This window comes from Python bivittatus, unplaced genomic scaffold (genome assembly GCF_059951505.1).
Source record: "Python bivittatus isolate LINGU-HERP-01145 unplaced genomic scaffold, Pbiv_v1 ctg000670_np1212, whole genome shotgun sequence".
Classification (NCBI taxonomy): Eukaryota; Metazoa; Chordata; class Lepidosauria; order Squamata; family Pythonidae; genus Python; species Python bivittatus.
Window position 1 is genome coordinate 12,746,471 of NW_028277094.1, and position 25,777 is coordinate 12,772,247.

Below are 25,777 nucleotides of genomic sequence, written 5' to 3' on the forward strand. Positions count from 1 at the left end.
CCTAAAGGCGAGAGTGGCTGGAGGAAAACGTTCTCCCTCCACCCACCAGTGAGGGTCCAAGGCTGCCTGTCCTCCATTGCCTTTCCGGGGAGACCTGGGCTGCCTGCCACGGCCTGGCTTCCATGCCAGATGCCGGGGGTTGGAGTGGAGACCCTCAGCCGCAGCAGGAGCAGCAGCCTCACCGAAGAGCTGGAAGAGTGGCAGTGCCAATTAGCAGAGAGAAACCCCTGGGAGGACCCAGAGGCAGCCGGGGTAGTCTCAGGGCTACGGCGGGCAGGTGGGCGGGGAGGGAGGCCCACCCCAAGCCTCATCCTAAGAAGGGCCCAGAAGCCTCACCCAGGACCACTGCTTGTGTCTGAAGCATTTGAGAAGTGGGCTCGGAAGCATCTGCCTTTTAATCACCTTTGTCAGCTGGAAAAGGTGCCCCCATCTCCTTCTGATGCCAGGGCCAGGAGGGGCTCCTTTTCTGCAAAGGGTCTATTCCTGATCTCTGCTGGAACATCCAGCCAACAATCAGGCTTGGCCTTGGCCCAGGCCCTGGGTGTGGGTGTGGATGTGGCCCCCAGGAACCGGCTCTCCCCTCCCTGTGGGCGCCAAAGGCATTGCATGCCTGGCCTGCCCCCTCGGCTCCTTGCATGTCCTTTAGTGCCAGGAGATGGCCTCCTCCTGTGCAGTTCAACGATTCGGGAATAAGAATTCAACCACCCGCTCCGGAAACATCATCCCTTCCCCAGACCACTGAAGGAGTCTGGAGATCAGCAGCCGCCAGCTGCAGCCACGGGGAGCTGCTGCTGATCTGGCAGAAGGGCCTCAGAGCCCTGCTTGGCCTCAGCCTGCGGGCTCACTAAAGGGTCAGCTCCTTGCTGGACAAGCAGTGCTGCCTTTCTCCAGGACCGGAGCAAACCACAGTTGGCTGAGGGGCACGGCGGGTTTCCCAGTGTTTGCTCCTTCCTTGATCTCTGTGGGAATTTCCAGCCCGGTACCAGGCTTGGCACCTCAATGCACACCCAGCCCCTTCCCCTTTAGCCCCATGCTGACTCTGTAAATCATTTCTCAGATAAAAGGAGCTCCTCATTTCAGCAATAAAAGCAAAGCAGTGTGTCAGTGTCTTATCTGCCTACAGATTTGCCAGCAAAGGTATGGCCTTGATCCTATCAGCAATTCACATCTTGGACTGCCAGAGAGAGCCACATACGTGAAGCAATTCTCCTCTGCTTGGACATTTTCTGTGCCGACATTTGTAGGCAACTGTGTCCATGGAAGCTGCACAGGGAGCCCCATCTGAGGGTCAGTTGTGATGGGCCCCTGGACTAGGTCTGGCCTTCTGAGACACAGACCTGGGCCCAGAGGGAGAAGAGACACGAGGGATGAGGCAGTAATAGGAGCCTGCAAGCAAAGCGGTAACCCAGTTCCCACCTCCTGCAATGGTCTGCTGGCAAATTCTCCACACTTCTAAGAACTGGTATTTTAAAGTTGGAATGTTATAAAAAGTCACTAAATGTCCAAGTTTGGATGCCAAAGATCAATGCTGCAAATATTCATGATAATAAATGTCAGGAAAAATTGGAGGAGAATTATAAGGATAACGTTCAAACTCAGTTGCTGGAAACACCAGCACTGGAAGTGTGTCACGTGTCTCACATCACTTTATTTGGACCCCAGTAAAAATAAGTCCTCTGTGAGCCCCATATCCCTAGACAGCTCTCTGCTCTGACTGGTGTTCTTCTTCTTTTCTAAGGGAATGTGCAGGTCTGCCTCCTCTGCTGAGGAGGGCCTGTAGCGCCAGTTATCCGTGCAGCTGGAGTGCCAAAGAAGCCAACCCTTTGGAAGATCCCAGTTCAGCCAGCAGGAATTGGTGAGAGGCGAATGCCAAAAGGTATAGACTTAGCATGCTGGAAGAGGCAAAACTGCACCAGAAGATCTTTGTCCATTGGACGACCCCCAATTACAGCTGACGGGTGGTCTGAGTCGCTATACTTCAATTTCCTCTATCCGCCAAGGGTGGTCGGAAAAATAGTCTTCCTCCACTGGAGGAAGTACTCCAGAGGATGTGACGTTGCGTTGAAGGAGGTAGGAACAGCAGCTGGCCATCTTGGGCAGATGTTAAGACTGCTGTGGATCTCACTGGTACGGACACCTACTCTGCAATCCCACCATATTCAGACTTTTACTACTCTCTCACCCAAGGAAAGGAAAGAGAATTTGCTTTGGCAGAACCTCAGAGGGTGAGCCCTGGTCTCTCGTCTCTGCCATTCAGAGCAGCGTGACAATGCAATGGTTGACGTAGAGAGGAGACAGAGGCTGAGCGGTTGCCTGCTGGGGATGCCTGAATTCCAGGATGTTCCAGGCTGGGGCCGAGCTCGCCCTGCCAGGCCTTTTCCGAACCGGGGCTCTGACGCTCTTCAACGCCAGCATTGGTTCCACCTTCACCAGCCACACATACCCTGCAGTGTGGTGCCAGGTGAGCAGAAGGCACACCAAAGGCCCTCAGGCGTTCTACTGGATCAGAAGTCTCTACCTCCTGCCTTCCTTTCTGACGTTGTACCAGTTCCTTGCACAGGATTGTTCCTCCTCCACAGTCGCGTTGCACTCTCCGAGCAACTGCTGAGAAGAAACGCACTGAAAACCTCAGATTGGAAAGCTGGTTCTGCCCAGATGTCTATGAAATTTGGCCAGATTAATCCCCTCCCTCAGAAGGGAAAGCTTGGTCTGCTGATTTCATCCAGCTTGACTAAGAAATGAAGAATGTCTGTAAACAATTTCCTTTTAAATTGTTTACAGGTCCATCCCCCAGCCCCGCTCTTATCTGTCTGAAATTCAGTACCGTTCTTCCCCCGTTAATGGTTATTCCTGAGCATTTCAAGCCGTTCCGTATAGACGTGTATGTGTATGATATATGTATATGTATATGTATACGCATATGTATTCTTTATTTTCCCCAATGATAGGCAGTGATAGAGAGATCTGGATTTCCAAACTGAAAATCAGACAAGGGCTTTAAAGTAAATCACAAGGCCTATGAATCAATCCCAGATTTTACTAAAAAAAGCCTATTGGGGTCCCACTGCACTTTAAGGCTGGTTACCCTCATCATATAAAAGTCTGTTTTCAATTCCTCTCTTCTTTGTCCTTGCACATACAATGAGTTTTTATCCTTGGCTACTCCTGTGCAAAACAGCAACTAGATAAGAGCTAAACAAACGCTTGTAACAACCCCAAAATCCACAATTGTTCGCATTTTGAAACATGGACTTTTTCTGGGATTTGTCAGTTAATTTCGGAACCAGGCCTTTTTTCAGGGCTGCTGAAAGGCACTCCTTCTTGCGCTGAGGTTCTTCGGAGGGCAGGGACCTCTGCCTTTTTGTACCCTGATTTCTCTGCATGGCAGAATTGGCCCCTGAAACGGTGAGGCCCTGGCCAGAGACATCAAGGGCAACGGGCTGCTTGCCGTGAAGGAAGAGGAGGAATTCTTGGTTTGGGGACGGCCATTGGTCTTGCCCACTGATGGACAGTGAGGCAGACATGGGAAGCAAGGAAGGGAGCTCAGATTTGGGGCCAGACAGATGAAAGTAGCTCTCAGGAAGCCAAGAGCGCCCAGCCCAAACCCAAGGGCCAGTGCCCCAGGCCGGTCTGGCTGCCCGCCCGCCTCTAGAAAGACCCCTACAGGGAGCCAAACACCTCCTCGCGTGTTCCACTCCTCGCATGTCCCACTCCTCGTGGCATCAGGCGCTCCGTCCACGGGTGCCTTGCTTCTCTAGTGCAGGGAAAGGATTTTGCAAAGGAAATTTCGGAATGCGCTCTGGCTCAGGAGAAGACCTTTGAAAGGCCCCGCGCCCTTCGCGCCAACTCTAGGGCTGGCACGAGCAGTTGGGCTGGGCAGGCAAGGCCCGGATGATGGCGAGGTGGTCCGGACAAGCCAGAGGGCGGTGGTGGTTTGCAAACGCTCTAGCCCCTGCAGCCGAGCCTCTCCTCCTGGAAGCCCCTGGCAGGCACCCTCGGCACCCCTTGCCCTCTTCCCTCCCTGCAACATGGCTGGTGGCCACAACACCAGCAGTCCGTCTGGCTCGTCCTCCACTAGGCACTGCGTCTTGCGTTGCCTGAAGGAAGAGGCTCTTGGCTCTGCCATTGGCCGGAGTGGTGCTCGCTGCCTCCCCGATTGGCTGGGGAGGCCTGCCGCAGACGCTTGCCAGGTTGGAGTACCTCCCACTCCAGGACAGGTGAAGATTTTCTGAAACAGATTGGGATTCTTAAGGCTACAGAGCACCTGGATTCCTCAAGATCAGGAACAGCAGGCAGGCATGCTGCGGAACGTCTGATTGTTGCCCCGTCCCAAAACTTGTTTTTCCTCTCTGATCTGGGTTTCGCAACTCAGCAAGGTGGGAGGGGGCACGCCAACAGGATGAGTGGGAGTGGGCTTGTCTTAAGCTCCCCAATTTCAGATGAAAGTACAGCCTTTATGCCCTTGAAGCCCGTTACGATGGCTAGGGAATCCAGTGACGACATGGCCGTCTTTGAAGACATCAAGCCGCCCATACGAATCTTGGAGAATCAGCAGGATTCGGCACAGGTAAGAGGAGTGTTGAACGGCACCCGAAGTTCTGGATAGGGGTCCAACGAAAAATAATGTTGCATTTGGGATGGGCAGGAAAAACATTCTTTCTAGGAAGTTGATAGCGTTGCTTTAATTGGAAAGGTGGATGAGATCAGTTATCAACAAGTTTCGAAATCAACCATATCCTTCTTTTCCCTCTGATTAAGGGTTTGGGGTGGGTATAAGGCAGAAAAGTCACTGAAGACTTTAGTCTGTTGGAAATGAATGCGGTTTGCCAGAATTTATGCTGGATCTGGATTTGGCCTGGAGCGAAATGCAAATCATTTTTTGTGTACAAGTGGGCGACAGATCAACTTCTGATGGACTGAAACAAGCAGCTGAGAAAACCGAAAGCTTTGATTTTGAGAAATGCGGCGTCTGACTTTGCCTTGTTCAGCGGTGCCAGGTATAAAGTTTCTAGAGGTGCTGTTGTCTTTGGGAACAAGCAAAGTCAAGGAAGCCTCCCCAAGTCCCTTGGGGTGGTTTTATTTCGTGCTCTGGGAAGGGCGGCGCGTCTTTCCTTAGGAAGAGCCAGGCTCTCTGGCCAGGTGCCTGCAGGGAGTTTCTGAGCCAGAAGAGCGAAAACCCTGCTCCAAAGGGCCTGCGGAGACTACGTGCCATTCTTGCCGTCTGGGCTGTTGTTTTTGGAAATCACTAGAATGGAATTCTCCTTGAGATTCCCCAGCTCCGTGCCCCCCCACCCTGCGAGATGGAGGTGGAGGCAAACCCAACTGGCACGCTGCTGCGCATAGTCACTCTGGCACCAGGCAAAAGATGCTGGTGGCTCGTTCCTCCCAATCTGTGAAAGAAACGCACAGGCAGCCTCGTGCTTTATAGGGCCAGGCCAAAGGCAGGAAGAAGGCCGTGCCGTTGTGCATGTGTGAGAGACTATCTCCTCGGCTGCTGAACCTGGTGGCCTGGCATTTGTGGAGGGGAGGGAGGGAGGGAGGGAGGGAGGGAGCTCTTCTTCGGCCCTCTTTTCAAGCCAATTCAAAGCAAGAGGTCCTCTTATGGCAGGGAGGTGGTTCTCCTCGGTGCTTTGCTCACCAGTGCTTGGAGGCCCCAGGGGTTGGCCCGTCCGCCCCTTCGTGGTCTAGGCAGTGTCAGCAGCAGCCCACGCTATGAAGCGCAAGGCAGGAACTGCAGCAGAAATCAGCTGACCTCAGAAAGGGTTCCTGGGATTCAGGGTCAGCGCTTATGTGGCCTGCAGGTGACCACGACGACGGGAAGATCTTCCCAGCCCCACGGACACGTTTCCATGACAGAGAAACTCCCTTGCCCCACATACTGTCCGCTTGCCATGCGGTGGCAGATACCAAGTGGAACCCTATCATGGGGACCTTGCCCTCTCAAGCCAGTCTGCTTATTCACCCTGGTTTTATGACCTGGATCCAAGGAGCCAGACAGGGCTTCTCGGAAGGAGCCAACTGCTGTAACTTGCTCATCATAAATTATTGACATGAGTGCAGAAGAGGAGAGGCAGCTGGCTTACCCCCCCCCAAGGATCCGTCTTCAGTGGGGGCCATCTGGGAGACAGAATTGGCTGACCTCCTTAAGGGGCCTTCTCGGACAAACTGTTCCAGAGGAGGACAGAAATGGGTCCACTTCTCCAGCGATACTGAAATTTCTCTTCTGTTTGCATAACATCAAAGGAAATTTTGATTTCAAGAGAATTGCCCCTTCAGTTTCCCATTTGCAGAGGTATAAAATTCCCACCCTGAGAGCATTCTTTTTCATGCCAACCCTCCCTCCATTTTCTCTTGCTCAATCGGCCCAACAAACTAGCTAATGATTAACCTCAAGTGCAAGGCTTCCTGGCGCCATCTTGTTGGCAGAGAGCACAGCGGGTCTTCAGTAAAGAATGCTGAGGAGGAGGTGCGAAGAGGTGCCCTGGCAAGCAAGGGGGTCCTCTTGACATTTGGCGGGAAGGCAGCTCTGAGAAATCATGAGCACTCTTGCATTCGTAACATTTAGGTCACACCGGTCTGTGCCCTCCCCTCTTAAAGAATCAGAATACCTCTTATTCTGGAATTTATGGAGGGGAACATCTGTCTCTGTGACTACCTCATCAACACTGTAATATCCCAGACTACCGTCCTAGCCACCATTTGAGAAATACTTTTAATCATGCCAGTTTGTACGGCCCGATTGATCCTGAGTGGGCCCATATTCTTCTTCATTCCCGAATGGGGCGAGGGGCAGTTAAAGGACTCCCCTAGGTTAGTAGGGTGCTAGCAAGCAGGATGGAGGCCTTGGCTCCTGCCTGCCTTTATGGCTGGTTCCTGGGGTTTCCTGGAATGCGCAATCTGGAGCATCTTTCAGAGCTGAGATCTGGCCAGGTTCTCTTGCTCTTTTGATCTGTGAACCGAAGACTTGGTTTTACTTGTCAGACAAGGTGACTTGGGCGGCTGGCAGCTGCCTTTTCCCTTACAAAGGTCATCAAAGTATGTCTTCTGGAAACTCCCTGGAACAAATGTATTTCCAGCCTCCAGCTCAACTTCCCACTTTTGAAACTCAAAGGGTATCACTTTGAGCTCCTCCCTCCCCCTCTCCAATCTCCATACTGGGCAGAGTTCTGCCTTAGATCGCCTTCCTTTGTCCCAACAAGTTCATCCTACTCTTTTGCAAAACAAACTATTTTATCGGAAACTTGCACTCAGGATCAGGCAACTAGAACTATGGCTAACCAAGCCGGAGTTGCCTCAGAGCACTGCGCAGCACTCTGCGGTGAATCCAGGCCTGCCCTAACCCTGCACTGAATCAGCCTTCCTCATGGTTCCTGGGAAGAGATGGCCCCGACAGAAGGGCTGCTCTTCAGCTCCGTCGGGAGGAGAGGCGGCCCATGCTCTCCGAGTCCCAGGCGCCGTGTGCAGGGAAAGGGCCCTTGGGGGCCAAATGTTAACAAAACGCTTTCTGTTCAGAAGCTGCTGTCAGCCCGTAAGCGCAGGCTGGAGTAATGGGCCAGTGGTGTAGCTCGATCGAAGGCAGTTGGTGCCTCAGGTTTCCACAGGAGATTTCAAGTGTCTTCGGCTTGTTCCTCCTTCCAGCAACCACATGGCTGGGCCACACTTCATCCCAGAAGAAGCCCCCCGGACAGGTTCCTGCACTGTCGGGAGATACGGTGCAGGAGGATCCTTGCAGGCCTTCCATTGAAGGGAAAACGTGCCAAGTGAACTGGGTGCCTGATACTGAATAAACATGGGTTCATAATTTGGTCACAGACACGCTACTTCATGATTTGTTGGCCCATTCAAACAGTTCTGGAAATATTATCTTCAAAACAGATGTGGCCTGTAGCAAAGAAGTACATTTTCTCACCCAGTCCTGATAGACATACTGTATACCCTTGTTCTTATACTACACATAGTATGGTATCCCCCAGGATTATTAATGTTGTCAGGATTTTGAGCTCCATCTAAGACCAGTTGGCAAGTTTACTTCAAGGTTGAGTGGACGTTTGACCAGGTGGACATACAGATACCCAAGAGGTAGACTGAGAGAGAGGACAGGGGTCCACGGTGGGTGTTGTCAGGGAGTATGGATTTGCAGTCAGCAAGATTTTCTGTTCCCTGGCTGGATCCTGGGACCTTACCTTGCTTGTCTGTGAAAAGGTAGCCTTGCACCGATCTGAGCGAAAGTTGCTGTGGTGACTTGACTCACCAAGATCCCACATTTGTGGTGGCTGTGAAATCTCCCTTATCTGACCTTCCCTCCCCAGAGCAATGTTTATTCCTCCAACCAGAAAAGACCTGTCAAAAACCTAAATGTGAAATCAAAAGAATGAAGCATTTTTCAGATTGTTGATTACAACAAGAACCACAATTGAATAAGACAGGATAAAAGCTTATCAAATTCTAGATTGCCAATGGTTATGAAAAGTTCTGAAATGAAATTTGGGCGATCTAATGCAAAGATCAACCCGGTGCCATTTTGGTTGCTGACTGATTTCACTGAAACACCACACAAGTTGAGGAAGCAAGCCTGCTCTGTTTCCTTGTAGGAAGCGATTCAGCAAATGCCAGCTGGTCCCTAGAGTCTTCTCCATGTCTGCAGCAGTGGTGGCAAGGGAGGGATCGGGGCCCTGCAACGCACACCCCCTTTGTTGTCTGGTTTCCTGGGTCCTTTTATCTCCTTGTGTGTCATTCTGCATCAGGACACATGGGCATCTACTTCTTTTGGGGACGGGGCGGTAGGATGATTTCAGAGAGCCAGATAGCTTTCGCCTGCGAAGTGAGAGGGCTGGGTGACCTGTAGTTACCTGAGATTGCAAGGGAGATCCGGCTGATCATCCGCCTGATCCACTTTGCCTCGCTCAGAGGAGCTGAACTATAACCCCCTCAATCCCAACTGGAGAGCTTTTCCAGCTGGAGGGCCCAGGTCTGGTTTCGGGAAGGCGGGCTTGTGGCTCATGGCATCCACGTCCCCCCATGGTTTCTGGCTAGACGCCAGGTGGTGCCCCAGGAAGAGCAGCCTGGAGTGGGCGTTGCCAGGCCCAAAGGAGTGGCACTGCCACCGCTGCCCATAAACTTCCACTGAGCACCCTGCTGACGTCATCAGACAGGAACCTGACACAACGTTTGCAACTTGAGAGAACTGGGATAAGTTGGGCCCCATCTATTGTTGAGGCTTACTTCCTGATCTGTCAGCGAAACGCTCGGTGGCAGAACAGACGTCTTCCTCCGTGGAAAACAAGGAAACTGGAAGAGGGCTGTGTGGTATCTCTGCCTGGCACCTCGGGCATCACTGGTTAGGGTCTGGGGGCTCTCCCTGGACCAGGCCGGGCGCCCCTCTTGCCCCAGTGTGCACCCCAGAGAATTCTAGGAGAAGGACTGGCTCGAAGCCAGGCCCGGGCCAATCCTGAGGTCAATACCAAGACTGAATGATCAGAGAAGCAAATATTGACTCTGGTCAATTTTTTACTAGAGAGACAATAAAGATTGACATTGAGCCAAACAAAAGTATAAGTGCTTTCTATTTAAATCCAGTCTCTTTTGAAGGAATGCAGACAAAGAGATTGATGGATTTTTTAATCAAGGCTTTTCCTCCAAATCTGTTTAAGTACCTTTTTTAGAGATTGGAAATGCTGCTCCTGGCACACGTGTGCCTACGTTTGGGGGGGGGGGCTTCTGACTCCGTGGAAGTTATTACAGGAGCCTCTTCCTCCGCCCCTCCCTGCCTCCAGGAGCGTACCTTGCTCTGTGGCCATCTGCTGCGCCTGCCTCATTCAGGGGGGCAAAGGCTGTGATCTCCTATTATGCGGGATAATCCCCCAGGAATGTTTGGCCAGGGAGGTTGCTGGGTGCAAGGTGTTGAACTGGCACCCTCGCACCCGCGGCCCCAGAGGGGCAGCAACGGGGGGATTCTTCCCAAAAGAGGGAGACCCATGCCAGCCCCCCCCCCCCTTCAGGCTTTGAACTGGCTTTGCTTCAGCAGAGAGGAAGATCAGACCACACATTTCCATGTCTTCTGGGCTCACTTTACTCCTTAAAAATGGAATCGTAATGGCTTTATATAAACAAAATATTAAGATTTTGGCATTGTAGAACAGTTGTGACATTTTGAAAATTGAACTTTGCTTTTTATTAATGGATTTTTAAATGTTAATTTCTTCTTTCGTTTCGGTTTAATGGATGGTTTTTCTGCTTTTTTGGGGTGGGAGGGGTTATCTAGTTTCCTTTTTGTTTTCAGTTAGCTTTGTTTTGGTTTTTCCTTTTATGCGTATCTTTTTTCCTAAAAGTGTTATTGTTTATACATACGGTAAACTTGTAGCCAATTGTAACTATTTAGGAAGCTCTGGAAGACAATTGAATTAATTTTTTTTAAACATTACAAGTCAGTAAAAAGCATATATTAAAACCCTAGACAAAAGAATTAAAGCCAAACGTGACCTGGGGGATTCCTGTAAATCATGGGCCACCCAGGAACCTGAGAGACGGCCCCCGTTCTCAGGACTGGACGGAGGCTTTTGCATCAGATTTTGGAGGCTAACGCAGCCAAAGCAGACTTACCCTACTGGAGGTGCTTGACCCTGAGCCAAGCTTTCCACCCTCTGCGCAGCCTGCCCTGCCCGTTGCGCCATCAGTCCTGCTGCTGCCGGTCAGGCCCTAGGCACTCGCCAGCCCAAGCGCGACGCTTGCGTGTGTTCGTGTCTAGAGGAGAACCGACTCTCTCGCTGAACGCCCAAAGCCAGCACCGACTGATAAAAGCCTCGCTCTTGACCCGTCCTGAATTGGAATCTGTTGGCTTGCATGAGAGCAAGTTAGGCGCCCCTATGAAAAGAGGGGCTGTTTTTCCTGCTGACGGCAGGTTGTAAAAAGAGCTTTTCTGGACTGGACTAAGGTTCTTCCAACAGGGACACAGCTGAGGGAGGAGGCGGCGTCCTCCCAAGTAGTTCCTGCTGCTTGCAGACCCCCGGGCTCCTTTTGGGGCACGAAGGGAATCTACTCCGCAGCCTTTATAATCAAATGCCAATCTACCCAGGAAGGGATGGACGCAGGCCACCTCCTCCGTGGAGAAGGCTGGCATCCCACGGCCTGGATGTGGCCGACAAAGCCCGGCCCTCAGGAAGGATGGCTGCAGGAGACGAGGAAGCCCGAACGAGAGGGGCTGGCCGCCTTCCTCAGCCTGGTGCTCCCCAGCTCCCCTTGCTGTAGGTGCATTTGGAGGCGTCATGTGGCTGGGGCCCTCGAAGCTTGCTGTCATAGGTGAGCAAGCAGGGCATGCCTTCATTCAGGAACGCATGGCATGCAAGCCTCTGGGTAGTTTCCTGGTACTGCCTAGCAGGTATTTGCTCCTGAGTTTAAAAATAACTGCCTGGAAGGGCCTGAGACCACACTAGGAAGCTGGTAATGGAGAGGCCGTTCCAAGGAAAACAGTTTTTCCTCAGGGCTAGAGAGGAAAAGGGGAAGCTGGCAGCAGAGCAGCCATCGCACAAACCCAGCCTGTCTTCCGCTCCCCTAACAAAGCTGACTTTCCCTGGGCTTGTAGGCCAGGGAAGGCAAGGGAGGACAGCTATAGCTGTAAAACAGCCGTCCTTGGGACGCCTGCGCTGGCTCCCAGTCAGGCATTCGGTGACCCCGAGACGCTTCCTCGGCATCGGACGCAGGTCTTCCTGGATGCGGCTTCCGCAGGAATCTCACGGCACGCTTCGGTCGCAGAAGGGCTTTCTGTGAGTGGAGCTGTTAGGCTGCCTGCTGACTTTGCTTGAGGGCGCAACGATTAACACAAGAAGGGACAGAGATGGCTGCCAACACTGGGGCTTCTGGGGAAGATCACGCAAATTCATGAAGGATAAATGTTGCCACGGGGCACCTGGTGGGGGCAGGGGGTGCTGGGCCGTGCACAGATCTCAGGCCTTTCTCTCCTCACCGTTCGTTCCTCTTCTGATTTCCACACAGGCACGGACCGAAATGGACAAGTACCTCTCTGGCCAAATGCCCCCTGCACCAATGGCAGCAGACAAGAAGTATCGCCGAGAAAGTGCCTCCGTGGTGGACGAGTATTTTTCCACTGAAAAGCCTCCATCTGCACCGTACAGCGTCAACATCAACGTGATCCTTCCGAATACCACGCACTTGCGCACGGGGATCTACCGGCCCGCCAAGTCCCTTGCGCCCTTTCCCCAGATCAAAATGGAACCAGGCACCTGCTTTGCCCAGACCTGCCCAGCCAGCACCGGGGTGACTCAGACCCTGCCGGACTTCACTAGTGTCTTCAGTGTGCCACAGTCCGTGGCCACAAGCAGCATCTTTGTCAAGCAAGAGCTCCCGTGCCCTGAAATCCCCCATTCGGTCAGCCCGCAGCCGGGCCTGCTTTACCAGCTGCCGGGGGACGTGGCGACCGTGGCCCATTCCACCTGCGGCACCACAGCCACCAGCAGCATCCATGGGGTGGCCATGTCCACCGGCAGCTCTGTGCTGGACTCCAGAGCCCTTCCCCGGCCTCTGCGACCAGCGGGGCAGCTCAAATCTTTCCCGGCACCCTCCCAAGGCCTCAGTGGCTTCAATGTGCCGGAGGAGTTCTACCCTGTCCCAGCAGTGAGCCTGCCCCCTTCGCCCCCCAACTCCCAGCCTGGCAGCCCCGAGAACCAGCCCACACCCCTCAACACCATTTCGCCTCCGCCCCCCTATGAGGCCACGTTCGAACTGAAGCAAGCCACCCCGGGCCAGATCGCCTCTGTGCCCAGCACCCTCGGGGCCATCACACAGGGACACCTCATCCTGCAGACGCCCAAGTACAACCGGCGGAACAACCCAGAACTGGAGAAGAGAAGGATCCACCACTGTGATTATCCTGGTAGGAGCCTGGCAACCTTCCGCTCTGGCTGCAAAACCCACATGGGCACAACTGGTGTCAGTGCAGTTGAGACGGGAGCATATTTTGACCTTCTCAGGGCAAACCCAGCAAATTGTGTGTCCCTTAACCACAAATTCAATTCTTGTAGCAGCGGGATGAGACGCGAGGGAGTTGGACACACATAGTCAGGTGCATTGTGTGCTGTTCAAAGGGTAGCTATCGATGCCTGGCAGCAAAATCGCCACCATCTGATCAGAGCGCCCCGCGGGATGGCTTAAAACCAGGCGGGAGCACCTGAAGGACCCTAGCTGCCCTGGCTGACCTCAGAAGCAAAGGCCTCTGTGCCTCCAGTCCTCGGAAGCCCCCAGGGTTATGTTTCCTGCCCATTAACTCCACCTTCCCCAGCAGGGAGCCTCCGTTCTTCTTAGGCACTTAGCAAGAGGAACAGAAACTCAAAAATCACAGGAGGGCAGTTTTCACTACGGTGGTATTTTAACTGGCCCTTTCAGACTCTTCCCTGTGAGGATGGGACCCTCTGTGACAAGATCCCTGCCTGGGAACGGTCTGTCATGCACTCCTAGATCATGATTACTTCCTGGTCCATAAAGGGCAGAGAAACCTCCTAGCCCTTTGCCCAGTCTTTGAATCCAGGCGCTTCCTCCTTAAAGCAACAAAAATCCTGGAAAATGTGCAGGGCAGCACAAGTTTAATGCGGGGTGGGGGGTGGGGTTGCCTTCTGGTATTTTCAAGTGAAGACCGTACTCCAGCATCCTAATTAGAGCTTTAGAAATGAGGAAGAAAGGACAGAGAGAAGCAGAGAGCAGAACACCCAAAGCCTTGTAGCTACTCTATGCCTAACAATGAACTATCACGCCCCCCCACCCCCGGTTATCTTCCTGTTTCTCCACTGCTTCTTCCATCCTCCTCCTTTCCACAACATTTCACCCAAGAGGGATAGATGGAAGACACAACGTCCTCTGAATGGCTGCGCTGGAGGCCACTGAGACGTCACAGGAAGAGGGGCGTTGAAACCGCTTAAGGACAGGGGCTCTGCAGGCAGTCGATGCGTTGGCAAGCGAATGGATCCTCTCAGAAGGCCCGCGAGGGGTTTGGATGAGTGGAGAGGGATCTTTCCCTGGACACCATCAGCCCTTTGGCAGCAATCCCCTCTAGTCCAGCCCCCCCCCCCCACACACACACAGAGTGACGTCAGGCTACACCCCTGGGGAAAACCCATCTGGACCGCCACCTCAAGCCTTCGGTCCTGGCCACGGGCCAGCAGCCCGCCTCAGCCATTCACTCTTCCTTCTGTTTTTTCCCCTCAGGGTGCACCAAGGTTTACACCAAAAGTTCACACCTGAAGGCACACCAGAGGACTCACACTGGTAGGTTAACATGTGCAGATCCTTTCTCAAAGCATAAATCATCCCTCCGAGTCTTCAAGGGGAGAATGTTTGTTCTGAGGGCAGGGCGTTTCCGTTTCCAGAACACTGCTGTTGTTCTTTGGGCTGAAAGCAGAAACTCAGATGGACGCCTCTGAAGACTCAGTTCTCGCCGAAGGGCAGAGCGAGGAGGTGGGCAATGTGGCGGGTGGGCTGGGCTCTCGCTCTGCCTCTGACGGGCGGGGAGGGCTGCAGGAAGCAGGAAGCCGTCTGGCGACTTGAGGGTGCCCCGGCAGAGAGGCCGCCCATGTCTTTCAGCCTGCTGCTTCACGAGGAAGGAGGGACAAAGCAGGGAGCAGCCCCTTCCCTTCCAGTCCTGAAAAACAGCCTGGAAACCATTTTCAGCACTAAAAGGGCCAAATCTCAGTGGCACAATTTTGAGCCATAGTTTGGGGTTGAAGCGGAAGGGCTTTGCTTCCCAGGAGCCCCCTGTTCCCACTCCCACTCTGTGAAGGGGAAGGGGTGAAAGAGCAACACAAAGTCTGCACTGCTCCAAAGGGGCCCTTTTAACCTTGACATTTCTCAGGATGCTCCACGGCTGCTCGCAGCCTGGGATCACCGCCCTGGCTGAGCAGTGAGCCCCCTAAACTCCGTCGAGCGGCTGACGGCCGTCCAAGACGACAGCAGAGGAAGAACAGCCAGGAAGGGCAGCTCTGGGTGCTTGCTCTGTTCCCCGGGCCCTGCTTTTCCATGACCTTGGAGGCGTCATGGCTGGTGGCAAAGCCCCTTCTCTGGAGGAGGTGCCCAGCCGCCCTCAGAAGGGCTGGCCTGCCTGCAACTTGCTGGGCGGGGCGGGGGAAGACAAATGCCCACGACTGTCCTGAGCGCGCTGCAGCGGGCCCTGCGCTCTTAAAGGGGGTGTCCCAGAAGAGGCATGCTGGAGCTCCCGCGACATGGGTGACGTCAAGGCAGCGCAAGGGCCCCTGTGGCCAGGAAGGGCAGTGCAAGGGGGCTCTTCCGTTGGCCCTTCTGGGCAGGGCCGAAAGGAACCGTTTCCTTTGGCAGAATCGCTCGCCATCCTTAGTCCGCGAGGGGGTCTCCTCGGCTCCCTCTGCCTTGGGAGATTCAGTACCCCCTCAGCTGCCCAGCAGCTACAGGGCCATTGTTGTGGCTGCCCTGCCACATTGCCCTGGGAGGAGCTGCTGCTTTGGGGGACAATGGAAAGCATTTGGTTTCGATCTGGAAACTAACTTGGCTATTGTCTGAAGCAGAGTGTGACCTTCCTGGGGACAATGGCTTTGACTCACAAAGCCAACCCCATCCTCACAGGTGGAAAATAACCTGCCAATGTGGTTCTGCACAAACCTGAATGACCCCAGGAGGGGTGTAAAATTCTCAAGATGCTTCACATACATTGCTCTGCAATTTGCAAAGTGCCGCTCTGCCTCCCTGAAGGCCAGAGTGCTAAATTCTGCTCAGGCCTGATCCGGTTCAGGACTTCTTGGCACCCACAGGAGCGAATGTGCAGCATCTGCCCGCCAGGATGCAGCCATGGTTCCCAAAGCGCACGCGAGTGAGCCACGCAGAACACACACGATACATGCCATCACGTATGGCAGCAAAGACGTCCAACCTGGACTCTGATTCAGATCTTTTTTCAGGGCATCACTAATTCCTATCTCAGATTCCCATCCATCCGTGGTTGCTCTGAGAATAAAAGGGGGGGGGGCGGAGGGGAGACCTTTGCATTACTATGAGCCCCTTGGAACGGGGGGAGTAAAAGAGTAAGGAATGACATAGCTGTGAACAGGTGTCTCTGTAAGAACAGAGCGCCCCATTGTCCCCAAGTCCACTCGTCCCTGAAAAAGAAAACGCATCAGCGTATTCTGGGTTATTAGCAGTCAGCTAGTTATCTGAATGAGGGCAAGAACCGTGGGTCAATTTGCAACTGTGTGGAAACAGCAGAGTCTGTGTTATCTTGAATGCCACCTTCCACTCCAGCAGTCAAAGACAGGCACACCCGAACAGAGTTGCTCACAAGGCCGCCTATTGCGAGCAAGCAGATGAGGGGGCCACAAGCTGTTCTTCCCTCGGCTGGATCAGACCAGCGGAGTTGTGGGCATCCAGTGGGCTCGCGCAGCCCCAGTCCTGCCAGCGTCTGATCTGGCACCTCGCCCCCGATGTTCTCTTGGGCCAGCTTTAGAACACTTGTGTCAGAACTGGGGTAGCTCTTACGTGGGACCAGCCAAAATCTGGGAGGTGTCACTGCTCATGACAAAACACCAGCTTTTTCAAACAAAGGGCAGAATTTCAGCTATTCTTCCTTCGCCAGTTCCTGGGCTCCTTTTCTAGTTATTCCCAGCTCTGCTGCTAGCAACTCCTGGCCCTTTCGGTTCCCACCACTCACTGCCTTCTCTCCTCTCTGGCACGGTCAGTGAGAGGAGGGCCAGTTGGAGTCATCGGGGTTTCGGTGGGTGGGCATCCTCCCAAGCCCACCCAGGGGAAGCTGGGTTGGGGGCTCTCGGCAGCTGTCTGGACAGTCTGACGGCTCCTTCCTCCCTCCGTTGCAGGCGAGAAGCCCTACCGATGCACCTGGGATGGCTGTGACTGGCGCTTTGCCCGCTCGGATGAGCTCACCCGGCACTACCGCAAGCACACCGGAGCCAAGCCCTTCAAGTGCCTGGCCTGCGGCCGCTGTTTCTCCCGCTCAGACCACCTGGCTCTGCACATGAAGCGGCACCAGAACTAGACCCTGGAGCGCAGGCGCCCGGCAGGGCCACCCTGCTCCCCCCGCACATAAGCGGCACAACTGCGTGGCGATCAAAGGCTGTTCCCCAGGCCACCAACTTTGCTTTTTGAACGCCACAAACTCTGTGGATGCCCAGAAAGGAACCCTGGGCTGGCAATAGAAAAGGGCTTCTCCACAACTCGGTGGTGCTCCAGAAAACAGCCAATGTATTTCCACCTCCCTAAAACCAGCGAGTCTTCCCCAACGTCTCCCTCAGACTCGCTGGGCCTGGAGCCACAGGAAGACATTGACTGTGGGGCTGCTGTCCAAAATGCACTTCTTGGCTCTTCTGTGGTCCAAAAGTCACGCGGAATATCGGTGGCCTTGGCTTGCTTGAAGGATCAAAGTGGTGCAAGTTAAATTGTGGGCGTTGCTGTGTTTCTGCAGCCAAGAAAAAAAAATCCTAACATTTTACACCTAAAACTTCCTCATTGGCAGAAAGACCTGGAAGTGGAGCTCTTTCTCTTCTTTTGCCAAAAATTCTTGAAAATGTATCCATAACTTCGTTGCTTGCCTTGGAGTCTAATCCCTTTGTTAGAAATGGTTTGGATCACGGAGGGAGAAAGACCGCATCGTGGAAGATGCTCTCCTTGGCTGTCCCCTCGGCCTTGCAACGTGCACTGAGAATCTACCCTCCGTGGGCAAGCGGAGGAAAATGACTGCAATAGAACGTTAACTTCTCTCTCTCTTCCTCCTTCCCTTTGCTGCACCAGATTTATGGATTTTTCAAGCAACTGTGGAAACTGTTCCTAGTCAGTCTCCCTCTCCAGGGTTCCCCTACCTCGCAGTTGCACAGCCATGCCAAACTCCGGTGGGATGTTCTAACACACAGGAGAAGTTTGGTTCAAACTCCAAGTTAGATGCAGCAAGGACAGCAGTAACAAAACAGAGAACAAATGCTCCCAGGCTCTAATACCTCACAGGGATGTCTACGGGAGGTGCCCCTCTGTGCCACAGGATCCCCCCACCTCCAGCCCCTTTGCTTGCGGAAGCCAACACCTTGGTTTAGTGGGACTTTCTCTGGAGAAAGCCAAATGAGCCATCTCTTGTGACCCGCACATCCTTTCCTTTTATGCTCTGTGTTTGATCCTGACCGAGGGTGCCATGCCAGTGTCTGCTTATAAGCCAGCCAGCAGGGGGCGTTAAAGGCGGGCCTGATTCCAAGGTTGGCATGTCCCTCTTTGCCTCGATTTTGCCCAGCGGGGCCCTTGGGCTTCCGTTGTCCCATCTGCAGACTCTGTCAGCCTTGGGGAACTCTAGCCCGGAGCCTTTCACCAACCCTGGCATAGCCAAGAGCCGTTCTTGGCTCTGCTGGGAAGGGCTGTGAGAGAGGCCATGCACAGCAGCTGGCACATGGGTGGGTGAGCTTAGTGCTTCTTCTGCAACAGACTGCACGAAGAGGTCAGTCCTGGTTGCCTCATTTCTCTTTGGGATCCTCAATTTTGCTTGCACGTTTGTGTGCATATCAGTGGCTGGAGTCAGAGCTTGGTACAGGTCTCCTCTGAATGACTGGCTGGCACCTCCTAACCCCCACAAATGGCACGGCTGCTTCTCTGGCTGCATCAAGGCCCATTCCCCAACCAAAATGTAGCTTCTGTTGTCCTGGCTGAAGTCTTGTTTTCCATTCCAGTTATGGATCCTTGCAGTTTACAGGGAGAAGGGGAAGAGTGCTCTTCTTCATATAACACATTAATATTGAACATGATTGCCTAAAAAGTGCTACATTTGGCTAGATTTATTCTGTCCACATGAATGCTTCGTTTATTTCAGCGAGCCAAGCACATGCTAAATGTCCAGCTAAAAAGCGATGGGATTTCAAAATGCTTGTTTCGGATCACAGCTGTGGTTGCTATGGAACCAACCAATTAACCAGACAAACTGCGAAAGTGAGAAAAAAAAAAAGATTTTTCAAGGCTTTAGCAAGTTTCAAGCTTGTGCAAAAGTTTGCCTTAATTCTTACCACTTTTTTCAATCACCTTCTCTAAAACAGCAGATAAATCTCTTTTCCTCTTCCTGATCTCACAGAACTTTTCACTGTGCAGATCAACCCTTTTTGAAGTGTATTTGAAGCCATCTGTAAGTGGAATTGGGGAGGCATCTTGGACGAATGGGCTGGACTGAGTTGCCATCTTGAAAACATCCCTCTTCGTTTCGCTACCCCAATGCTTCTTCACGGCACTTCCTTCACTGATTGATTTCCAGTCAACTTTTTGACTTCTCAAACACCCAACTGGTCTTTGTGTTCAGCTGATGCAGCAGTGCGTGGATCAGCCTTGCTACACAATTCCTCTCTGAGATCACACACACACTTTGGCCAGACCAGCTGGCGATGTTGATGTGCTCTCAGCAACCCACTAGAAAGGCCCACTAGGCAGTTCCAGGAGGCAGAGGAGGATCTTCCGATAGCAACCGGAGCCGTTTCTGGCCCCGCATACCGGCCGTGGCTCCAGGGAGCCAGGAGGGGCTTTCACACCCCTGCCTGGAAAAGGCAATTCAGCTCCTGCCCACTGTGAGCATGGCAAGGCCATTCAGTGCTACTCGATGAACTAAAGGCCTTCAGAGTTCAGGGACACCCAGCGAAAGGAAACCCTGCGTGGAAGTGGGGCATTTCTGGAGGCATCCGACGCTGCCGTCGCTGGAAAGCTGGAGGAGCTCAAGGCCCGTGGACTCCCGAGCTCTCCTCTTGGTTGCCAGAGAAAAGCTGCCCCAGCCGGGCAACAGCGAAGCTCGAATCTCTGCCTCCATCCGTCACAAGCTCCCCAAACCTGGTTTCCAGGCAGGCAGATCGGGGTGTCAGCAGAGCTGAGGAAAGAGCTGGACGCAGTCGGTAGGAAAAAGGCTTCAAATGACCTCCTGTGGCTTCTTTGCTTCCCACCCCCCACCCCCCAAAGTGGGGAATCTTTGTATAGGAAAGATGGTTGTACAGATTTTTGTGTATGCAACATTAAAGGATTATATTGCTTTTTTTACATGTGTAAGTTGAATTCAAGCATGTGATCTAGGGATGAACTCCGGCAGAAGGAAGAGGGTTGCTGTCACCGTAATACGCCTCTGTGAAACACCCTGGGGTGAGGACTGAGGCAGTAATCCTGCTTCCAAAGGCCCAGATCCACCTCCCTGCCCCACTTCCCCCAGACCCACATCTCTCCTCTCCTCCTGCTGGGGACCCCTTCTCCCACATCCCCTGCATCTGGGCAGAGAGCCTAAAAAAATGACTTGCCACCTCATCTTTTGTTTCATGAATAAATAAAAAGCACAAAAAGGCCCGTCTTGCCTCCTTGGCCCCTGCGGGCGTTGCGCTCCCCACGGATGGCTTTCCCTCAAAGCTGTGGAGAAACAAGTCGCCCCCTTTCCTCCTGACCCTCCTGGGGGGCAAAGGGGTGAGCTTGGGCTCCTGGCTCGCTTCGCCCCTTTGTGTTTGGCTGAAATTGGCCCTCTGGCGGCAGAGCCCCTTTGGTCAAGGGCGAGCGAGGGACTCGGACCTCCCGGGGGGCTGGAGCTTAACTGCAGGAGTGCATTTGCTGCACCTTTACGGGGTGGGCATCGATGTCTTAGCGCAGTTCAAGGCCTCTTTTTCCCTCAACGAAAACATTGCAGGGCAGGTTGTGCAGAGGGAGAGTGACGGGCCCCAAGTCCCCCTCGGGGCTGCGGGTGGACAGGACCCTGGCCCTGGGCTCAGGAGTGCAAGGAGGCCTCCAGGGAGGAGCATTTGCCCCCCACCCTCCAAGCGCCAGGGAAAGTGGGGCGTGCCCACCATTCCCTGCTCCTTGTGCTGCTGGTCACAGCCCCCTTCCTTCCATGAGTGTGGCCAGGCCTCTCTTCTATCTGCTGGGCTAGCTGCCCTGCCTGGGCCCACCCCAAAAGCACACAGATGGGGAGGGCTTCTCCTTCTTCCCTTCCCAGGACCAGGGACTGTTCCAGCCTGGCCAGGCAGCGCCTGCAGAAGAATCCCTGACAAGTTGGGGGCATCTAACCAGTTGGTTTTCTGCTGGACAATCCCAAGCTCAAGATCCTGCAAAAAAGACCTGCAGCCACAACGATGGCGTTTGCTTGGACCTCATGTTAAACATTTCCTGCAACCCCTCCCAACCAGCTCCCTTTGTATTTTCTCAGGTTCAATAGTCCTCTGAATGGTATATACTGTTCCCTTTCAAAGGTCTCCTACAGGGATGTCTGCCCCCTGTTCTGAGATTCTCCCCCTCCCCAACAGTGAGGGAGTCCATGTGGGCTCCCACTCAGCCTGCTGGGCGCTGATCTCCCTCCAGCTTGCTCAAGAATCAGAATGGCCTTCCTGCCCCATCTCTGCATCTCTGTCCCAGGGGGGTGGGGCGGGGCGTTCCCAGGGCAGGCGTTGGAACCAGAAGACAATAGGGACATGCTGGGAAGGGAAGGGATGGGGGCAATGAATGAGGAAGACCTCGTATGCCAACGTTTCACAGCATCCAGCTATGGGGCATAGGCAGCGAGCTCTCGATGGGGGAAGGACACAGGTGGCTGATCTGCACCCACGGGAACTATCTGGCGTTTCCTCTGCGGTGGCTTCTGACCCTCGAGGACAGAGCAGCAGCACTGCTCCGTGGGGACTGAGAATGTCGGCCTCCCTCTTCTGCCTTCCTCGGTGGACAGTGCAGCAGGAGCCCCTCGCCACAGAGCGCATTCACCCCACCCCCTTTTCTGCTGTTTTCAAAAAAGGGAGCGACAACGCTGTGCTCCTGTAATGCGATAGTGCAAAGATAACCTTCTCCCCAAAGGTCATGGCGCACAGAAAACATGCTTATTTCACTTATAGGGAGGAGTACAGAACTACAGGCCATGAGACGTGGCAGGCGCTCGGCTACTTAAAGCCTGCTCCGACTGCCACCGGGGTAGCTGCTCCCCGGAATCGAGGGAGGCCCCGAGAGGCAGGGCGCTGCTGCCTCCCTGCCTTCCAGCAGGCCCTGCAGCTGGCAGACCTGCCCTGGGGAAAGGCCCTGCGCCAGAGCCCCTTGCATTCCTCGCAGGGCGGTCCTCTCGTGCCCTGGGGCAACAGTCTGCAAAGGTTATAATGCTCCTGATCTCACTCATACTCCGTTTGCAATTTAATTGCAGTCTGTCTGGGATCAAACAGAAAATCAGAGCGAAGACTTCACCAGCTAGGCAATCTGACCACCCACCATGCTGCAAGGGGCTGAGAAATCCTGCCAGACCCTGTCCCCTAACCCACCGGTTGTCAAATGCCCCTCCAAGGCAGAAGGCAGCGGGATGATCTTCCCAAAACCTACTTCTGGAGATACCGTTCATGAGAGCTGGCAGCAAGCAGCGCATTAAAGGCCTTCTCATACGGGGTGGGGGAGGGGACAGAGCAAAAGAGGTCTGTTGCAGACCCCCGCTTCTCTTCCGGCTGGCAGAGACCCCGGTCAACCCAGCAGCCAGCTCCACCCACAGGCTCTCCTGCCTCCCGAGAGGCTTGCAGTAACTGAGAGCCTATTTTGGGGGGAGGGGGGGGGCGCTCAGAAGGCACCTTTGGCGGAGAGAAGCCAAGCCAAGAGCACCCTCTGCTGGCAGAAAAGGGACACCACCCTGAACCAACAAAGTGAGCGACAGCCCCGAAGGGAGGCCTGGAGCTCCAGCTTCTGGCCAGATGAGGCCTGACATCTGACTGCAGAGATATTGGGGGGCTTACTCCGTAGAGCGACATGAAGCCCCCTTGGAATCGGCTGAGGCCTGAGTGGCCCATGGGCAGGCTCGCTCCCCGGGCCGAGGAGCGCTTGCTGAGCATCAGTGAGGCCGCCGCCGCCTCCTCCTCTTCCGGAGAGGAAGCGACAGGAGGACCGGAGGTAGCAGGCCAGAGGAGACCAGGGCTGCATCCTGCTGCCACTGCGAAGGACAAACAGGTTGCCCAGAAGGACAGCTGCCGGGGGGGGCTCATCCTGTCCTGCTTTGGCAAGGACATTTGGAGCCAGCTGCAGAGAGGAGCCCCGGCAGACAGGAGTCCAAAGTGGCTTCCTGTTCCCACTGTAGTTTAATGTGCCAGGCGACACTGGCACGCCTCATGGCAGCGCTAATCCTTCACACAGGTCAAGGCACCAAAAGGGCCAGCGGGTCCAAGAATGCAGCACTGTGTGGTACCCTCACGCTTGCTGCTGTCCCACCTGAAGTCATTCCCCACGTCTAACTCCCGGGTGAACATCCACCCAACAGGCGGAAATCCTGGGGAAGCCTCCTCATTCCCTCCCCACCCCACAGCCTTGGGTCCTCCTCACAAAGAGCCAACCGTTCAGCACAAAGCTGCGAAGGCCAGCGAGTAACAACAGCCTTTCATGCACACGTGCGCGCACACGCACACACACAACTGGAACACAGCACATCATCTCCAAACCTGACTGCCCCCAAAGTGACAGTTCTGAACATCTCAGCGCGCCCCCGCACAGCGCCTTCTGCTGAACCACCCCAACAAAACACAGAAAGCCATCCGGGTGCAGGTTGCCGGGTTCGAAATATTTATCTGCCTTACTTGCCCTTTCTGACCTTGCAGGCAGAATTAGGAACCACTCCCCCCACCCCCGTCTAACTGAGTGGGTGTCACAGTTCTGCGTTCCCGAGTTTTTCCTTTTTTCTTGATTCCAGCCCAGCCCCTCCGCCCCCTCCCTGCCGAACATGGGGCCTCTTTTGAGAAGGCCTCTGCGTGCCCACGAGCGGCAAAATGAGCCGCTGGCCAGGACGGGCTCAGCCCTGCCACGATTTGATCGGAGTGGCGCCCCTCCCTCTCCCCCTCCCCCGAATGCAATACAGTTTTAAAATCCAAAAAAAAGTTGATCTTGAATTCAAAATGTTCAGCAAAACGTCTCTCAAGAGGAGAGCTGCGGTCCCCGGCTGGACGGGAAGCTATGCAAAGTGACGGCTTCGCACAGTCCCAGAAGCAAATCAGTCCCGCCTGTGGGGTCTCCAGGGTGGGTTCCAAGCCAAATTTCAGCTACAGGCTTTGTTCCAGCGCTCATAAAAACTTAGTTAAAAGCAATCAACCCCAAGCCCACCCCCCACCCCCAGCACACCAGTTCCTTCCTGGTGGTGTGGGATTTCTGTTTTTGTGCTGTGAGCAAGGAATGCCGGCAAAGAACCGGAGGCTGCCTGGCTTCTGTGCCACGTGGAGAAGAGCCCCGTGCGTGGGCGTGGCACTGTGGCCCCCTGAGAAACGCGGGGTCGGCAGCTTTCCTTGCCTGGGTCCCACTGCAGAAGCCCCTCTGCAGTCTGCTCCAGCAACCGGTGCCCCCCACTTGGCTTCCAGAGGGCTGGATTTTCCCAAGACTCTGAACCTCCACGGCCCACAGAGACAGCAGGCCAGTCTCGGGGCTGCAGGATGGCACGGACGCTCTCCGGGTGCACGGCTCTCGACTCGCCGCCAAGGCTCACAACGGGACGCCGCTTCAGGGGCTGGTGGGAAACGGGCTGCCCACCCCCTGCCCCGCTCACATCATGATGTGTCTCCGGCGGTGCAGAGCCAGGTGGTCGGAGCGCGAGAAGCTGCGGTCGCAGTCTGAGCAACGGAAGGGCTTGATGCCCGTGTGCTTGCGGAAGTGCCTGGTCAGCTCGTCCGAGCGAGCAAACTTCCAGGTGCAACCCTCCCAGGTGCACCTGTAGGGCTTCTCTCCTGCAGGGAGAAAGTGGGGGGGATAGGATCAGGGACTCTTTATGAAATCCACGCTTGACGCATTTTGCTCCTGGAAGCCGGTTCCCTGCCACCCATCCAGAGAGAGAGAGTACACACAGATGTGCATTGCCCCTGGGCTCCCTTGGGGCCAGTCGTTCTCCACCTGATCCCCACTCCCACCTCCAGCCCCACTGAGAGAGCTAGCGAACTGCCTTGCCCCACTGCGCTCTTCTGATGTGGGGAAAGTCAGAGAAAGGGAAGGTCACTTGTCCATCTTGCCAACCGACAGGCAGACAGCACCCCCACCCCCAACTCCTGGGCAGAGGACAGAACCCTCTTCAGCTGGAAATGCTGAAGTCCGAATCCGGCCTCCTGGCACGCGGAGCAGCCAGCTGGCCTGGGGATCACCTACCGCTTCCTCTCACCCCCGCTTTTGCACAGCACCAAACCATCGTGGGAGAAGGAAAGAGCAGGCTGCCTTTTTAAGATCACCTTCTCCCCCTCCTTCAAAATACAGAGATTGCGTGTGCATGTGGGCCTGCCCCAGACCGCTGCCCACCACCTGCGAGGTGCCCCGGAACAAAGAAGTAGAATGTGCTTTGAAATCAGATCAGCCAAATAGCAGACAGATGCCGGGAGGGAGCCAAGGAGCAGCAGGAAGGAGGCTGGTCTGCACCAAGAGCAGGGAGGGAAGGCGCACGCCCCACGGGCAGCCTCCCGGAGCACCCCCAGGGCTGTGGGTCTGGGTGCCAGCCTGCCTCGCATTCCAGGGGCAACAGGAGGGTCCCGAGAGCTGCCAGCGGATGCGTTTGTGCACAGAGAGCAGGTGGGACTGAGCAGGGAGGGGGTTGCTAGGATACCCAACTAAAAGGATTCCAGCCTGAAAAATGAACAGGTTGCTAGGAAACCTGTGTGGGAGGATCCCAGGGACCGAATCAGTTGCTAGGGGAAGAACCAGCAATCCCAGCCCCACAGGAGCAGAGCAGAGCAGAGCAGGCTAATGAAGGGTGGGGGGCTGAAGAGTTCAGAAAAGCCACCTCTGATTTTGGCACAGAGGCGTGGCATCGGCTGCGGGCATCCGCAGAGAGCCACCT

At 54.6% G+C, this 25,777-nt stretch overlaps 2 protein-coding genes across 12 annotated transcripts in view; one reads left to right on the forward strand and one right to left on the reverse strand.

Moving 5' to 3' along the window:
• The first annotated feature begins 4,231 nt into the window (after window positions 1–4,231).
• LOC103064079 (Krueppel-like factor 5) lies at window positions 4,232–20,022 on the forward strand. The gene is made up of 4 exons (XM_025174594.2): window positions 4,232–4,567; window positions 11,989–12,886; window positions 14,212–14,271; window positions 16,839–20,022. The coding sequence occupies exons 1-4, from the start codon at window positions 4,400–4,402 to the stop codon at window positions 17,015–17,017; spliced, it is 1,305 nt and encodes a 434-aa protein (XP_025030362.1). The 5' UTR covers window positions 4,232–4,399; the 3' UTR covers window positions 17,018–20,022.
• Window positions 20,015–25,777, reverse strand: part of KLF8 (KLF transcription factor 8) — a 32,388-nt gene continuing 26,625 nt past the window's right edge. For all 11 annotated transcript variants that reach the window (XM_088151710.1, XM_088151705.1, XM_088151708.1 and 8 more), the window contains one exon: window positions 20,015–24,683. In XM_088151710.1, coding sequence (XP_088007836.1) covers window positions 24,502–24,683 — 182 coding nt within the window. In that variant the 3' untranslated portion in view covers window positions 20,015–24,501. The remainder of the gene's footprint in view (window positions 24,684–25,777) is intronic.

Bases quoted from the DNA above. Each gene is read 5' to 3' on its own strand.
- LOC103064079 (XM_025174594.2), top strand. From the start codon at position 4,400: ATGAGTGGGAGTGGGCTTGTCTTAAGCTCCCCAATTTCAGATGAAAGT. The intron at 12,887-14,211 runs GTAGGAGCCTGG...TTTTCCCCTCAG, and splicing joins CCACCACTGTGATTATCCTG to GGTGCACCAAGGTTTACACC. The intron at 14,272-16,838 runs GTAGGTTAACAT...CCTCCGTTGCAG, and splicing joins ACACCAGAGGACTCACACTG to GCGAGAAGCCCTACCGATGC.